Raw genomic sequence first — 17,155 nt, 5'->3', positions numbered from 1 at the left:
CTGTGGCTCTCAGACAAGAGAGCTGTGTTGTCTCAGTTTGAAAAGCCAGGTGTCTGCTAAGGAGGGCAGGAGCCTCCCCTGAAATGGGAAATGCAAACTCCCTCCCTCTGAATTATTGTAATTTTGAAATTAAGGGGCTCTCAGGCAAAGATAGGGGAATAGAAATAACAGTTCTTCACCATGAAAATTAAAAATACAAATGTAATAGTACAAAAACCCCAAACAAACCACTGGCAGAGTGAGAGCAGGAGCTGCCCCTGTGGGTCAGGGGGTGGCACAGTCCCATCCCATGGGGTTCAGCCCTCCTGCAGTGCCAGCTGTGCTTCTGCTGGAGCAGGGATCCTGCACCAGGGGGGAGTTTTCCTCTGCAGCTCCAGGGCTGCTGGAGATGGGCCTGGTGCTCCTGTGGGAGTGCAGGGCAGGAGAAAGCTGCTCCTGTGGGAATGCAGGGCAGGAGAAAGCTGTTCCTGTGGGAGTGCAGGGCAGGAGAAAGCTGCTGCTGTGGGAGTGCAGGGCAGGAGAAAGCTGCTCCTGTGGGAGTGCAGGGCAGGAGAAAGCTGCTCCTGTGGGAGTGCAGGGCAGGAGAAAGCTGCTCCTGTGGGAGTGCAGGGCAGCAGAAAGCTGCTCCTGTGGGAATGCAGGGCAGGAGAAAGCTGCTGCTGTGGGAGTGCAGGGCAGGAGAAAGCTGCTCCTGTGGGAATGCAGGGCAGCAGAAAGCTGCTCCTGTGGGAATGCAGGGCAGGGGAAAGCTGCTCCTGTGGGAATGCAGGGCAGGAGAAAGCTGCTCCTGTGGGAATGCAGGGCAGGAGAAAGCTGCTCCTGTGGGAATGCAGGGCAGGAGAAAGCTGCTCCTGTGGGAATGCAGGGCAGCAGAAAGCTGCTCCTCTGGGAATGCAGGGCAGGAGAAAGCTGCTCCCGTGGGAATGCAGGGCAGGAGAAAGCTGCTGCTGTGGGAGTGCAGGGCAGGAGAAAGCTGCTCCTCTGGGAATGCAGGGCGCAGAGGCTGCTGTGCTGTTCCAGGCTCAGATTGTATCCAGGTAGGAATGCTTGGCTCCTGCCCTGGGCAGAGCATCTCCCCATGGGATGATGGAATTTGATCAGCCCTGCAGGGACACTCAGTGGCCATGAACAGAGGATAATTAATAATTAATGGCCCATGAACAGCAGATAATTAATAATTAATGGCCCATGAACAGAGATCTCCTGGAGGGAGGGTTGGCTGTGGGAGAGATAAAGAGCACTGCCCCACCTGGTTTTAACAGATGGTGGCAGAATACACACTTCTGCTTACATCTTGCAGGTATGTGTTAAAACCAGAGACTGAAATCAGGGCAAAGATTTAATAGTGAGCCCTGAGCCTTGCCTGTAGGGCACAGGCTGCAGGGAAGTGTGTGCACCTCCCATCTTTGCTGCAAAGCCATTTCAGTGAGAAGGAACATCTGTAGTGCCAGAGTGTGGAAATGAACCTGCAGCCTGCAGCAGCTCTTCCCCTCCTGGCAGCTCGGCTCCCACACCTCACTCCAGCCTCATGCTTCATGATTTCATGAGCCAGAGCAGCTCCTAAGAGCACAGCTCATGAGGATGGGGAGAAACAGCCGTGCCCAGGAGCTGCTGCTGCTCCCACAGCTCTGAGCCAAACCCATGGCTGTGGCAGGCTGGATATGGATGCAGGCTGCTCCTGATGCTGCAGCCCAACACCTGGGGCAAATCCCATTCTAGGTAGCTTTTCCTAACAGAAAAACAATCTCGGATAATGCACCTGGGTGACAACAGTGTTACCCAGCCCACAGTGCCCTCCCTTCCTGGCTCACCTGCCATGGGGCATCCCAGCCAGGTGACCACTGCTCTCTGATCCAGATGCGCCTCTGAATGCCCCCACAGCCACAGAGAGATGTCTGGAAACTTCACACACTGAGGTTTAATGCAGGAACCTGTGCTCCTTTGGATCTAGAATGAAAAAAGTAACAGGAAACAAAATAAATAAGAGTGAAATACTATTAGGCAGCATTACTTGCCAAAGCAGCCTGTGACAAACACATCTATTAACACCTGAGACATCATCATGTGTGTTTTGTATTAAAGTAACATTCATAATAACAACCAGGATTGCACTGCATGATGAATTGAGTCCTGCTGACAGACAGCCTAAGCCTAGAAATTTTTGCTCATATGAAGAGTTCCACTAAAGTCAGTGATGCCTCCTACAGCAAGGATCTAAAGGATTAAGGCAACAGATGAGACACAAGCCCTACCTTGGAGATTCTGAAATCTAAATAAGACAAGACATACTCAAGGGGATAAGAAAAGTTTTATTAAAGGATAAATTTTTTCAGCACGTAATTAAATAAATGCCATTATGTGGTAAATGTGTTTGCAGAACTGAATTATGCTCCCAAAGGTGCAAGTTAAAACTGTTTGTATTCCTTCTCTGTTTCAGTCACTGGTCAATGCAAACTTAATATGAAATTTGTTTTCTTATGGAGGCTGCAAATTCAGTCCTCTGAATTCCCAACACAGCTAGTCTGTGAAGGACAATAAAATAAACTGCTAAGCCACTGAAATGATTTATAGTAAAAACAAATCCCTTGAAAATCAGCAACTGTCACAATAAAGAGACAATGGGATTTAGTCTTCACACTTGGTTTTAACAAGCCAGTCATTAAAGGCTGCTAATGAACCATTTCATGGAGATTAAGAAGTACCAGCTTTATCTTGCTGCCTCACAGTGCCACAGGGTCTGTGGTCCCTAAATGTCACCTGTCTGCTGGGGACAGGGCCCCTTGTATTCTCCAGCAATTTTGAAACAGGTTACAAAGACACCAGCACCCCCTGCCATACAGAATTATGGATTTTGGGGCTGCTCTGGGCCTGGAGTGCATGCCACCCCTGGCAGTGTCACTGATGCACTGGAGTGGCTGCCTAGAACAGGGGCTAAACTAGATTAAGTGAATAAAAACAGGTATTTATGAAAGGCCTTCAAAAGGTACAGCTTGGGCTATCAAAAGCCTCCAGTGGGCTACACAAAAGGTCACGATTTTTTCATAAAGATAAAAGTTTGGTCCATTTGCATTTCAGGGGTTAATCCTCCAATTACAGCTTCAGGTAATGAAGTACTTTTCTCTAAGATTTCCCCCCTCAATTCACTGTTGTTTGCATCTGAGACAATAAGGTGTCCTTGAGCTTCAGGCCTAGAGAGGAATTGTTCTGTCTGAATAAAATGGGAAAGCAGTAGGGAAAACAGGGTATGGAGTTTAGAATTTTACACTAAAGCAGTACAGGATCTAAAAAAATATAAAACCTAAATCCCAAGGCATTAGGTGAGGAGCTGGGAGCAAAGGAGTGCTGAGCTGTGTGCTGAGCCTGGCAGGAGGAGCAGGCTGCTCCCCAGGACTCGGGGATCACCCCACAGGACCAGGACCATGTGCAGGGGAAGGACAGAGCTGGGCTTTGGTGAGCCCCCTCAGGCACTGTCAATGTCCCTGCTGGTCCTGCCCTCCCCCAGTCCCAGCCACATCAAGCACACCTGTGAAAAATGACAATGACTTGTTTTTAAAATTTTGAAAGTTTAATAGTAATAAAAAGGTTATAAAAATAGTAATATAATTAGAATAATAAAATTTGAATTTTTGAGATTAGGACAATATGAGACAATAAAAACAAAAGAGTTATGGACAGCCCGGGTACCTCTTTCTGGGCAAAATAAGCCCGAAAAAGGACCCTTGTTCACAGAGGATTAACCCTTAAAAACAACAGCCTGTTGTATATTCATACCTTTCATACATGATGCATAAATTCCATTCAAACACAGGATTCTGTCTGGTTACTATCGACTTTTCCCTCCTAATCCTCATGCTGACTTCCTGACTGAGCGAGGTGGGCAGAAGTTAGTTTTCTGCTGATAAGGGAGCCATAAATTCCCTTTCTCTGAAAGATTTAGGTGTCCTGTGGCTTCCATCTGGTGCAAGTCCTTTCTTAAACAAATGTCTTGCACAGCATTGTTTCTATTTTAACACTGTGTTACAACCTAAAACTATATTTAACACACTACTTAAGAAAATTAATACTGCGTAACTTTCTAACATAACAAATACAATATTAATTGTAATACTTGCAAAAAGCCAATCATAAAATACAAATTTTTCACACACTCACCCAGCAGCATTCAGGGCTGGTGTGAACCAGGACAACAAGCCTCCTTCGTGCTCTCCTTGCACCAGCATCCCTCCCAATTCACTTCCATGTGTCTGTGCTCACACATCCTGCAGGCATGGGGTGTTTTGGGATTGGGAGCAGGGGAGGCACAGCAAGGACTTCAGTGCTTCACCAGGCACTGCCTGGCAGGGCTGAACATTCACAGCACGGCTGCTCTGTGTCCTCAGCCTCGTGCAGTGTGGGGAACACTCGGGGCCAGGCATCCCTGCTCAGCAACACCCTGCACCCTCCCAGGGGTCATGTCTGAAAAGCTCCCTCAGCTCCTGCCTGATCACCTTATATAGGCACTTTGCCCAGTTGGTTTGTTCCTCTGGGAGCACAGTTCTGTGGAAATAACTTCAGGGACCTCATTGAAAGTTTCTGCTGCCCGGGGCAAACAGGAGAAGGGAATTACTGTGGCTTTGCCCAATCCATACTCCCTGAGCGGGGATGTCTGTGACCCTCCTCACTCTCAGCTTTTCCTGCTGTGGTGACAGCACGAGCCAACTTGCCACTCTTCTATTAACAGATGAGCTAGACCTTTTGATTGTTACTACAATTCTCTTCTTGTTGTAGGTGGAGCTAGTCCAGATTGTCATCGACGGGGTCAACTACCTTGTTGACTGTGAGAAGAAACTGGAAAGAGGCCAAGACATCAAGGTGCCACCCCCCCTGCCTCAGTTCAGCAGGAGATGAAGCTGCTGGTGATGGCCGCAGCTGAGGGTGAATGTGGCTGCCATTCTGATGGAAAGGCACCCCTGTACATCTCTGTATAAATGCATTGTGTAATAAAACACTGCCTGACTACTGAGGCCTCCTCCGTGCCTGGCTGCACTGGCACAAACTGGTCTGGGTGCAGCCTTACTGGGGTTTACCCACACAACCACCTTGGGATGCTCTTTTTGGGGGGCTGTTTCCCTTTCTTGGTTGGTGATAACAAAAGTACCACTTCAGCTGTGCAACAAGCAGACCTCTCTAACTCTATGCAGCACTTGCACTTCTGGACATATTTACAATGCCTCCTGTGAGCATCCTGCTCATTTCTGCCCTGTGCCCTTGGGCTGCAGCAACCTGGCCCAAAAACAGGCAGGCAAATGAGTTTGCTGATATTCTAGATCCCACCTAAACCTGCCCAGCTCCAGTCCCTCTCGGGATCTCCTCTGGTCTGGTCTGGTTGGGAAGATCCCAAGGTGTGTCTCTGTTAAAAGTCTCTTTTCCCCAACCCAGCAGCCAAAGAAGGAGTTGAGATGTCTTCAGTTCACGTTCTCAGGGTTGTTTATTATTTCTTTATCTCAAACATTTTCTGTCTGGCCTGCCAAGGTCTGTTCTGCAGGTCAGTCTGAGGCACACCCACACCACCTCTCACTCTGGTGCCATCTTTTACACTAAAAACTACATATACCATGTTTACAATAATGTTCCAGTACCTATCACTTATGTTAGACAGTGACTTTCTACTCTAAACCAGTCTGTGAGTGCCAACATCATCCTGAACATGGATGCCAGGGAGAGGAAAGAAGAAGGACAGGGCATGCCCAAATCCCTCCAACTTGGAACCCCTGACTCCCCTGTACAGAATTCCAAACCCCCCTGTACAAGGTCCAAAACCCCCCTGTACAGTGCTCCAAAATTTTTCCCTTCACCCTGTGATTGCTACTACTATGCTACTTAAATTTTGTGACCTGTAATTCTTCATATCAGGTTGGCAATTTGCTCCATGGGTTGAGATGGAATTCCCAGGTGTCTTTGGCTTCCTGCCAGGGTCTCTGAGCCATCCAGGGCACCCAGAGGGATGTCCTGGGTCTGACAAGTCCCCTCCTGCAGCTCTCAGCTTCAGAGGTAACAGGGTCTGGCTCAGCTGCCACTCCACAGAGTCCCTGCGGATGTGCTGCCATTCCGAGGGACATCTCCACGCTCACCATGGTCCATGTGCTCAGCAGCACAGTGGAAAGGGAAAAAAAAAACCAGCAAAGTGCTGACAATCCCACTGATTGCTTATTTTTTGCATATGGAAACACAGCGTTTCACCAGCCAGAACACCAGTTCCCAGGCAGGTCCCTGGGTGAGTCATAGCTACAGAGCTGTGGCTGCATAGCTGGCCCATAACTGGCTACAGAAAAGTCACAATTGGAAGCTAATTGAGAGCTGGATGGTGAATTAGCGGCTCTTGAAAATCAGCAGCATGGTGTGCTGGCTCAGAAGGAGAGCTGCTGAGGGTAGAGCATGCTGGAGCTTCCACGTGATTACTGCTACATCCTCATCTATGCTGGGCACACTCCCTAGCATTTTGCTGCTGTCTTTCCAAATGGTGGTTAATAATAGTAATTCTGGGGGAGGGAATCAGACTATTGCTGATTCTACATAGAAGGCAAATAAGCAAAACTGGAAAGGCTTCGCTGCTAGCCCTCCAAAACTCTCAGCTCAACACAAAATCCAACTGTGGGCCAAGTGTCCTCAGATTTTGGCCTGTATTTTGCTTTTCTCCTGCTGATGGGCGGCAGCACAATGTCCAGGGGGCTGCCCCTTGCTAACAGCATCCCTGAGGGGCTGGTATGGGGCTGATGGCTCTCTCAGTGCCTTGGACAGCCTGGAGGATGAGGGGCATCACTCACCAGTCAATCCACTGATGGTATTACAGCAGGGCTGCTCCTCAGAGAGCATTCTGCAGTGGAAGTGGGCTGCTGGAAGCCTCGTGGGGTGCAGCAGAGGCACAGTCTGGCAGGAGAAGGCTAAGAGGGAACCTCAATGCTGTCCACCACTGCCTGCAGCAGGGGAAACCAGGCTCAAGGCTCTCCTTGGGGGTGCAGAGTGACAGGACAGGAGGCAACCGACCCAGGATGGGACACTGGGAATTCCTGTCACTTATCAGAGAGCCTGCCCTGCAAGGGTGGACAGATGTTGGAACAGACCCAGAGATACCCAAAACTCAGGGAGCAAGGCTCTGATCCACACTGGGGCTGGGGTGGGATTGGTGGGTGTTTTGGGACAGAACACCCCCAGAGCCCCAGCCTACACAAAGGTGTGATCCCTGGCTGAAACCAGCACTGCAAAATGCCTGAGATGAGCAAATAACCCAGAGCAGTGCCCTGGCCATCCCATGCTCCGACCAGACAGGGAATTGTGAGTCTGCACAAAATAGGGACACCCAGGTATGACCTACTCCCTGCTCTGCTCCAGCTGTGGCATTCCCTGTATTGCTGGCTTCCAAGCATGTCCCTCACTACCAAAATACTCCTTCTCATGTGGATTGTTTTGCCAAGGCTTGTTGTCACCCACATTTTCCACTTCTGTGACTTTTGTCTCTCTCCATGATCTCTACACAGCCAGCGAGAGCAACTCAGCTGCTTCACATGAATGGTGCATTTTCATTCTTCATCCCAGATTGCTAATTAATATTTTAAATTAAACTCAGACAGTGACGAGTCAATGCAGGATGTCTTTGCTCAGTCCTGCTCCCCTATGGCAATGCTCAGGGCAGTATTCTGCTTGCTTGGAGCCCATTCTCTGAGTGGAGCCCACCCTGGGGATGAGGTGTGGGGAGCAGGGTTTGTGCCCCTCAGGACCTTCAGGGGCAGCTGGAAGGTGGCTGGATTCAGGAAAATGAACATATCCATGTGGAGCAGAGCAGCATGCACCATGCACAGTTTGTTTCCTGCTGCTCCTTGAATGCTGCAGCAGAAAACAAACAACCTGAAAGGCTGTGTGCCCACACAAAGGAAGAAAAGCATACAGATAATGACTCAACAAGAAAATATTAAAGGTTCAAAAGCTGGGTTAGTGCACTAACTCTTGACATAAAATGCTACTTCTTGTTTCTCATATTTATTTTCTCCATGCCACAAGTACTGCACTGGCGAGACCCTTTTCTGCCAATAAAACTCTTTCCTGATAGACTCTGTTTCTCTACAAATCTTTGAAATGTATTTGATTAAGTGCCCCAGGAGCTATGTGCCATGCCTCAAGCACTTCTCTAAAGCTCTTGACAAAGCAACCAGGGATCAGCAGAAATAATCTCTCAGGTCAAGCTCCATCAAAGCCCAAATGCATCAAAGCCCACCTGTGCTCCATTAGGCAGTTCACCGAGGGTGAGAACTGGGCAGGAATTTCCCATTACAAGACAAGAGAAAGCAGGCACTTTAGATGAGATATTGGGAAGGAATTGTTTCCTGGAAAGGTGGGCAGGCCCTGGCACAGGGTGCCCAGAGCAGCTGGGGCTGCCCCTGGATCCCTGACAGTGCCCAAGTTTCCAGTTTTCTCTGGAAACACCAAAGCCAGAAGGGAGCAGACACCATGAGGAATGAGTTAGAGCTAATATTTATATGCAGAATTACTTTACTAATGAGATTCACTGGAATGCAATTTAAGAGCTGCATGCTCATCTCTCTCCTGCAATGCCTCTTGCAGTCTGCCTTCAGCCTAAGGTTTAATTAAAAGATTAAAGACTTAAACAGTCACTTCTTTTTTCTACAAAAATGCCTGTGGGAAACACCAAAATGCACTGCATATGGCACAGAACTCCTACCAAGCCCAGTCTCCCAAGAGGGCACAGTCACCTACTGCCCAGCCTAGTGCTGATGACTGATACCACATTTTTAATTCACTCTGAATTATGACACAAAAATATTGGGCTCCTAATGAGAAAATATCAGTTACATTACAGTCATAAGTCTATGGGTAAACAAAGGTAATGAAAACATATTTTTATCTATCCCACTGTTCAGGGAACTTAGGTGGACCCAGCAGAGAGGAAAAACAAGTTGATAAATTATGCCAGTTATTTTTTAGCCATTTTATGTCTATTCTGCTTTGAATATGCTGTAAGTTGGCAGTGTACACCTTTTAGAGGTATCTGTCTTAGCTCTCATTCTCTCATTCCAGTTTTATGCTCTGCTTTCTGAACCAGCATTTGGGCTTTGAAAGCACTGACAATCTACCTGGTACTTGACCATAACTGCATTAAATACTGGCTTTTTTAAAAATTATTTGTATTTATTTTATTTTTCTGTAGAAATGAGGAATTTATCCTTTTCTTGACCAAGAGGAATATAAGAAGTTAGTAAGACTGGAAAGAATTGAGCACTCTCCCTTGCTGATCCCTCTGCCAAGGAACCTGTACCTCTGCTGCAGTTTCAGCCCGTTTTTTCTCCTTTTCTCTGTGAAGTGCAGCAGTTTTTCAAAGGACAGCCAATCCTGCAGGAAAGGCCATTGTATCCAAACCCATTCCTCCTTTGTCCTTTCATACCTTCAATCCTAGAAATTACAACTTTGTGATCTGAAGACGCAAGCTTAAGTGAAGTGCTGGGCAAATCCAGCTTAAATTTATTCATCTCCTCACTGTGGGTTTCTGGAAAAAACAAAATTACATTCTCCTGTGAGAAAGCAATGTTTTCTGCTTAACAGGCAGCCACCAAAGCTAAAACCAGGGAAAATTCTTACTGCCCTGACAGCGCACGTCTAACACTCCCGCTTGAGCCACGTTTCTCAGACTGTCATTTTGACACAAGAATAACTAAAACAGCAGCTCTGCAGTGGAAAACATCCAAATAAAATAACTGACCACACACCTTAACCTTCAGAGGCTTCAGTTCATCCAGCCACTTAAACATTTCCCTGAATATAAATCAATAAGTACCTGAGGTGACCCAGAAACAAAAGTTGATGAAGCAACTTATTCAAGCTGCTGTTAAATATCCTGAGGGAGTCCCAGCTGTGAAAGACAGGACAGCACATTTAGAACTTCATCAAAGCAGAGAGAAAGCAAGTTGCAGGAGCAACAGGGACCTCATGCTGTGGCTGAGCTGTAACTACATCAGCGAAGAAAGTGTTTTTAATTTTAAAAAGACATACTGGTCCCTTTCTGGCTTTATTTCCTGGCTTTCAAACGGCGTTCATTACTTATTTTTTTATCTGCAATCAGCGCTAATTGCTCTTAAAGGCGTGCTCGTCCTGCCAGGCAGCGGTGCAGTGCAGAAAACTCTTGGAGCACACCACCCTCTAGTGGGCTCAAAACCCCGGAAAATCGGCAAAACCCGCGAATTCCTCTAAGGTGTTCGGGATAACTACTAAAAAAAGTGTAATATTCTTTATATATATTTTATATAGCGTATGTATAATGCGTATCTTTATAATACCAACCAGGGAGCGTCAGGGGGATCTAGTGAAACGCTAAAGACACAAGATGCAAACACAAAAACACTAAAAACACAGGCAGCCTGACTTGGGGCAAAGGGGGAGCATTACTTGGCTCACAAACATTAATTTCAGCTGCGGAGTGTCCTCCTCCGAGAGCACAGCCAGGGATTCACCCGTCACCCCTCATTTTATTACTATTACCTTTTTAAAAGTTTAATAGTAATAAAACGGTTATAAAAATAGTAATATAATTGAAATAATAAAGTCTGAACATTTGAGATTAGGACAATATGAGACAATAAAAACAAAGAGATAGGGACGTCCGGGTACCTTTTTCTGGGCAACACAAACCCAAAAAAGAACCCCATTAACAGAGGATTAACCCTTAAAAACAACAGCCTGTTGCACATTCATACATCTCATACATGATGCATAAATTCCATTCAAACACAGGATTCTGTCTGGTCACTGTCAGCTTCTTCCTCTTAATCCTGATGCCGTCTTCATGTCTGAATAAGGTGGGAAGAAGTTAGTTTTCTGCTGATAAGGGAGCCATAAATTCCCTTTCTCTGAAAGATTTAGGTGTCCTGTGGCTGCTGTCTGGTGCAAGTCCTTTCTTAAACAAATGTCTTGCACCGCATCATTTCTATTTTAACATTATGTTATAACCTAAAACTATATTTAATACACTACTTAAGAAAATTAACCTAGCAAAACTGTCTAGCATAATACAATATTTATTTCAATACTGGCGAAAAGCCAAACACAAAATACACATTTTTCACAGACCCCAAACCTGGGCTGGGCTGGGACCCCAAAGTCTGTGCTGGGTTGGGCTGGGACCCCAAAGCTAGGTTGGGCTGGGACCCCAAAGCTGTGCTGGGCTGGGTTGGGACCCCAAAGCTGGGCTGGGCTGGGCTGGGACCCCAAAGCTGGGCTGGGCTGGGCTGGGACCCCAAAGCTGGGCAGGGCTGGGACCCCAAAGCTGGGCTGGGCTGGGCTGGGACCCCAAAGCTGGGCTGGGCTGGGACCCCAAAGCTGGGCTGGGCTGGGCTGGGACCCCAAAGCTGGGCTGGGCTGGGACCCCAAAGCTGGGCTGGCCGAGCCCAGAGCCCAGAGCCCTGTGCTGGGCCCAGCCCCGCGGGGGCAGCAGGGCAGGGGGGATTCTGCCCCTCTCCCCTCAGCCAGAGCCCACCTGCAGAGCTGCCCCAGCCCTGGGCCAGCCCAGCAAGGAGCTGGAGCTGCTGCAGCCAGGCCGGAGGAGGCTCCAGGCTGGGCAGAGCACGGAGCAGCTCTGCTGGCAGCAAAGGCTGGCACAGCTGCCATTGCTCAGCCGGGCAGGAGAAGCTTTGGGCTGAGCTCAGGGCGGCCTTGCAGGGCCTGCAGGGGCTGCAGGGAAGATGGACACAGACAATTGCCAAGGGCTGCAGGGACAGCACCCAGGGAATGGCTGCCAGGGCCAGAGGGCAGGGCTGGCTGGCATCTTGGCAATGGGAATTGTTCCCTGGCAGGGTGGGCAGGGCTGGCACAGGGTGCCCAGAGCAGCTGGGGCTCTCGGGGCAGTGCCCGAGGCCAGGCTCGGAGCAGCCGGGGCAGTGGAAGCTGTCCCCGCATGGCGCGCTCCCCACAGCCCCTCACGCACCGCCGGCCCGGCTCCCGCTCCTCCTCTTCCTCCTCCTCTTCCCGTCCGTCATCACCGTGCGCGGTCCAGCCGTGCCGGAGCCTTTCCCGGAGGCTTTCCCGAGGCTTTTTCCGGGCCATGACCCGCTGGGCACGGCGGATCGCCCCGGCCGGGGCGCGGGCGCTGCCCGCCACCCCCTGGGAGCAGCTGGCGCCGGGCGGGCAGCCGGAGCCGCCGCGGGCAGCCAGGAGCCGGAGGAGGAAAAAGGAGTACGAGAACCAGGACGTGAACGGGTTCGCGGCACACCGCGGGGCCGGGGAGGAGGAGGAGGAGGCGCGGAGGAAGGACAGGCGGCGGGAGAGCAGGAGGCTGAGGAGGCAGGAGAGGAAGAAGAACGCCATGGTGAGTGCTGCCCTCAGAGGCGGCAGGCGGGGAGAAACCTTTCCCTTTCTGCTCAGCGTTGGGGATTGTGTCAGTGGGGCATGAACAGTGCGGACAATTACACCCTTTGTAGTAAAATGTGTCGGGTTAAGGCTCGAGGGATGCCCGTGACAGCGTGTCCAAAGCAATCTAAAAAAAGCAATACAATTACAATCTCTAATTCGTAGTAAAGCTCGCACAGTCTTCGCTCTGTGGGGAAGAGACAATTCAGCTGATCCCACAGATTACGATGGAGTCTTCCCAAACTTCTCCCCATTCCTAACCCACTTTCATGCTGTTTGGTTTACTTTTAGGTGGAGATTCAGTGATTTTAGTCACACATCTTTGGGGTGGTCTCGCCTTGGGAGTGGGCACTCAGGACACCACTGAGCTAACCCTGGGCTGGGACGTGGTCAGTCCAAGGACAGGGATTTCACCACAGCTGCTGATCCCGCAGAACATCCTCCTTTATCTCCCTTGCCTTTCAGCTGCTGTGTGGCTCATCAGCTGCAAGGTGCCCCCAGGTTCCTTCCTCTGAAAGGGTTTGGGCAGAGCTGTGGGGTCTCTGCCCTGCTTCACCCTGCTGTTAGTCCTGCCTGGACTGTGCTCTGTGTGTGTGGGGCTCCATACAGGGAGTACCCACTGTATTTTTCCCTGAAATTTCCCCTTTTAACCCCCATTTTCTCACTAGGTTGTTAAAAGAGAGCCCCTGTGGGAGGCACAGGTCTCTCTCTCCCTGTGCTGCTGTGGGGCTGAGCAAGAGCTCAGCCCTCCCTTGCCACAGGCACAGCATGTTTCAGGTGAAAGATGTGAAGTTTGGGACAAAAGGTGGCTTCCAGCTCCAGTTGTAGCCTTTAGCCTGGCTCTGCCTTCTGAGAGTCCTCAGCTCCTCTTGGTTCCTGGGTGAAGCTAACCCAGGTAATTTCAGTGTGTGATTCATCAGTGTGTTGCTGGTTAAAGGAGGAAGGTGCCCAAGTTTTGTGGTTTGATGGCAGAGCATAAATTCTCTTCCTGGCTGCTTTTTCCTGGGGACAAAATGGTGTTCACCCTCTAGGGCCCTCTGAGGCTGGGATTTCCAGGTTTAGAGTGCCACTCGCAGGATTCATCACTGGATTTTCCTCTTCCCAGGTGTGTTTCCACTGCAGAGAACCTGGCCACGGCGTGGCTGATTGCCCTGCAGTGCTGGAGAGCCAAGACATGGGGACGGGGATTTGCTACCGCTGCGGATCCACGGAGCACGACCTCAGCAAATGCAGAGCCAAGGTGGATCCAGCTGCTGGTGGGTCTCAGGAGTTTGTGTTCTTGTGGAGTGCTTGGGCCTGAATTGTCTGACTGCTGACCCTGAAGCTTTGTGTGTTAGAAATTTAACTTTTACAGTGTTAACAGGGAGCCTGACAGTAATTAATATCATGAAGTGATTAAAATATTGTCTTTGCACTGTCTTGGGTCTGTGACTTCACTAAGGTTTGGATGTGGACCATAAACCCTCTGGAATTTTGCAGGGCCATTTCCATATGCCAAGTGTTTCATCTGTGGTGAGATGGGACATCTGTCAAGGTCGTGTCCAGATAATCCCAAGGGGCTGTATGCTGAAGGTGAGTGTACTGAATCACTAAATTTAGTAAAATTAAATTTCTGTGTCCTTCTTACCTGACACAGAACAAAGTAACACTGCAGGAGAATGAGAATGTGGCTAAAAGGAATTCCTGCGAATCTCTCAGTAAAGCAGAGTAATTCTGGGAAATTCATTGTCAAATAAATTACCTGGGGATTTCTGTTTTAAGTGTAGGTTTAGTATGAAATGACAGGATGAGGTGCAAAGTGTGGGACTCTGCTTGTGCCTCAGCAGCAGGACATACACCAAGGAGCAAAATCCTGTGTGACAGAAGGCAGAGTGTGTTTACGTGCACCCAAGGTGGTTGTAGGAACATTCTCACACAGTAGCTTAAAATTCTGGGAGGTGGCAAAACACAGGCTCTCACTAAAGGGAGAGCATCTTCAGTCTGAGTAAGTTTAGGGGGAAATGAGGTCTTACCTTTGAAAGCTTCACTCCTCCATTGGCTCCAACAGCCAGAATTCTGCCTCTTGCTGTTTCCCAGCACAAAGGTGGGGTCTTGGCAAAATCCAGAGGGTGATCTTGCAGCACAGATGAGGTGGGACACAAATCACCTTGCTTTCAAATGTATGTTTTGTGGAATTGTGCAGAATTCCACATCTCAGCTCCTGCCTCTCAGGAGCCCCTGTCAATTTTATAAGTTCCTTTGAGTATGGATTTCAGCAGAATTCACCCTGTTTTTCAAAAAGAGAGCTTCCAGCAAATCAGAAATACCCAGTAAAGCAGTGGCTGGAATGTGTGGTGTTGTAGAACACAGTGTGATCCCTCACAGGCACAGAGGAAGGGTGGTTTTTTGGGTGGTTTTTTGTGTATTTTGTGATGTTCTTTTCCCCTCAGACGAGTAACACCTTTCTGTGTGAACAGGTGGGGGCTGCAAGCTTTGTGGCTCTGTGGAGCACTTCAAAAAAGACTGCCCAGAGAAGCAGAATGCAGGTGAGCTGCTGGGGTGTGGGTGGCTGTGGGTCCAGCAGGGCTCAGCTGCTGCTCTGTGGCCAGGGAAGAGGCTGTGGGAAGAGAGCTTGGAAGCAGCAGAGGTGACCTTTTGTTGGGACACTCAGGGAGGGTGTGGAGGAGGCAGTGAGTTGCAGTGCAAAACTAAGATAATTATTTTTTAAAAACAGAAAGGTCATCTTGTATGTATCTGAAGGCCGTATGAAATAATCTGTATTTTTTTTTGGCTAGTAATTGTGCTGCTGTTCACAGTCTGGGAGCTGTTCAGCAGAACTGGCTGCAGCTTTTTGCAGATTTCAGTGTGCAGTGGTGGGGCTGAACCCAGTGCAGGGTGGAGGTGTGTGCAGGCAGGTGTGCCAGGCACCCAGGACAGGGACAAGGAGGATCTGTCCAGCTGGATTCACTGCTTCCTTACATCTTCCTCTGCTGTCCATGTAGGTGGAAAAATTAAATTAGATACCCCAAACCACCACTGTCCTACAGAAAGCAAAGCATCAAAAAAGGGTTTGAAGAATGATCCTCTTACTGGAGTGGTGACACAATTGTGTATTTTTTTACTTTGTTTCTATGACATTTAGTTAATGTGCCACCTAATAATAAGCCACTTTGGTGAAATTTATGTAAGAAATATTTGTGGCATTCTCCATATCTGATCCTACATTTACGATATTTTTAGGTCTCACACCATATGTAGGATTCTAGGTGTGTGCTGCTTTGCCAGTTTAGGATGGGTCAGATTGGTACAACAGAAGTTTATGACACCAAAAGGCTCTGAAATTGCCCCAAACTCACCTGCAAGCAGCCAGGCTGTGCCCAGTTGAGTTTTAGAAGCCTGTAACAAGATGTTTTTCTCATTTTTTCTGGTAAGTTTAGCATCTATAATGAGGACTGTAAGTGCTGCTTGTTTTACTAAGGGACTTCTTTCCAAAGTAGCATTGCTGGTTAAAAACAGTTTGCGGTAGTTTTGGGGTTGATTGATTCTGATTCCATATTCTCAGAAGGCTAATTTATTATATTATGATATTATTGAAGAATATGATACTAAAACTATACTAAAGATAGAGAAAGGTTTCAGACAGAAAGCTAGAAAGAATAATAAAAACTCATGACAGACCAGAGTCCTGACACATCTGGACTGGGATTGGTCAGCAAGTAGAAACAATTTCACATGCTGGGATAAACAATCTCCAAATCACATTCCAAAGCAGCACAACAGGGAGAAGCTGAAGCTTCCCAGCTTCTCAGGGGAAAAGAGCGTGGCAGAGGGATTTCTCATGAGGATATCTTGGTGACCTGTCCCTGCAGAGCAGGTTACAGTCGGGCGCTGGACCCCCGGCCTGAGCGCGGACCACGAGGACGTTGCGGCCGCACCGGCGCCACAGAGAGCACGGCCCAAGGCACCCAAGGTTGTCACTTTCTGAGGGCTCCTGCCTCTCAAGGAGCTCTCCTGAGCTGCTGCGCTGAAGTGCTGACGACAGAGAGCGGATCCAGAAAATCAGGAAAGCTGCAGAGGAACTGTTGGTTTTCTGTCTCCCCTCGTTTTCCCAGTTTGCCTTCCGAACTTGCCTGGCTGGGAACAACCGGAGCACAGCAAGTGGCTGTTTTATTAAAGGAATTGTGGGTGTTTGCTAAAGGTTCTTGTCGGGTTCTGGTTTGGTTTTTGCCTTTTCCTTTCAGGAGCAATGAACTTACTCCTCCATATATTCCAGCTTGAGCATTCTCGTGGTGGGGTTACAGATCAGCCCTGTGGGCTGCCGAGCTTGGGGTGCAGTTCCTGATGGTTGTTGGTGTTATTATCAGCCATTAACCTGGTTGGCCATGTACACTGGGTCATTTCAGTGTGTTCACTGACAGAATCCAGCCCTTCCTCTGAAGCCTCTGCTGAAACACACCCCTAAGGAATTGCAGAGCAAGTGAGAAGCATTCTCAGTTTATTTACTTTTTTTTTCCAAAGAAAATGCTCAAAAATCTGCAGTGTTTCCATGCCTTGGTGAGCTGGGAGTAAACTGTTTTTTTGTAAAAAAAAAAAAAAAAAAGCTAGTGGATATTAAACAGAAACATTAAGCAACCAACTCCAAACAGAGTTCTTGCCTCCACCAGTATTACTGGAGAAGTGCACCCTGACAGTTTTCTTGCAGCCAAAGAAAAAGTATGGGGAATTAAATTATGTGGAAATAATTTATATTTGTACAGATAATAATTTTAAATAAAATGTTGCTAAAGAA

At 48.5% G+C, this 17,155-nt stretch overlaps 2 protein-coding genes and 1 long non-coding RNA gene across 5 annotated transcripts in view; 2 read left to right on the top strand and 1 right to left on the bottom strand.

Annotated features, from left to right (window-relative positions):
* Window positions 1-4,987, top strand: part of CKMT2 (creatine kinase, mitochondrial 2) — a 23,391-nt gene extending 18,404 nt beyond the window's left edge. Inside the window, exon 9 of the mRNA XM_064402997.1 lies at window positions 4,768-4,987. Coding sequence (XP_064259067.1) covers window positions 4,768-4,887 — 120 coding nt within the window. The 3' untranslated portion in view covers window positions 4,888-4,987. The remainder of the gene's footprint in view (window positions 1-4,767) is intronic.
* LOC135289426 (uncharacterized) overlaps window positions 1-12,039 on the bottom strand; it is a 26,019-nt gene extending 13,980 nt beyond the window's left edge. For 2 of the 3 annotated variants that reach the window (XR_010352171.1, XR_010352170.1), the window contains exons 1-2: window positions 11,966-12,039; window positions 1,812-1,947 (exon numbers count right to left, since the gene is read on the bottom strand). This is a non-coding gene — a long non-coding RNA (uncharacterized LOC135289426). Of the gene's footprint in view, window positions 1-1,811; window positions 1,948-3,771; window positions 4,006-11,965 lie in introns of those variants that run through there. The other variant, XR_010352172.1, reaches the window with a different exon arrangement.
* Window positions 12,007-17,155, top strand: ZCCHC9 (zinc finger CCHC-type containing 9). Its single transcript, XM_064402998.1, has 5 exons — window positions 12,007-12,346; window positions 13,493-13,643; window positions 13,867-13,959; window positions 14,844-14,912; window positions 16,236-17,155. The coding sequence occupies exons 1-5, from the start codon at window positions 12,083-12,085 to the stop codon at window positions 16,349-16,351; spliced, it is 693 nt and encodes a 230-aa protein (XP_064259068.1). The 5' UTR covers window positions 12,007-12,082; the 3' UTR covers window positions 16,352-17,155.

Source organism: Passer domesticus, chromosome Z (assembly GCF_036417665.1).
Source record: "Passer domesticus isolate bPasDom1 chromosome Z, bPasDom1.hap1, whole genome shotgun sequence".
NCBI lineage: Eukaryota > Metazoa > Chordata > Aves > Passeriformes > Passeridae > Passer > Passer domesticus.
The sequence above is the reverse complement of the archived record's forward strand: the minus strand, read 5'-3'. Positions and strand labels throughout refer to the sequence as shown.

Coding starts and splice junctions, on each gene's coding strand:
- ZCCHC9 (XM_064402998.1), top strand. CDS start 12,083: ATGACCCGCTGGGCACGGCGGATCGCCCCGGCCGGGGCGCGGGCGCTG. Junction 13,960..14,843: donor CAAGGGGCTGTATGCTGAAG/GTGAGTGTACTG, acceptor CTGTGTGAACAG/GTGGGGGCTGCAAGCTTTGT. Junction 14,913..16,235: donor CCCAGAGAAGCAGAATGCAG/GTGAGCTGCTGG, acceptor CTGTCCCTGCAG/AGCAGGTTACAGTCGGGCGC.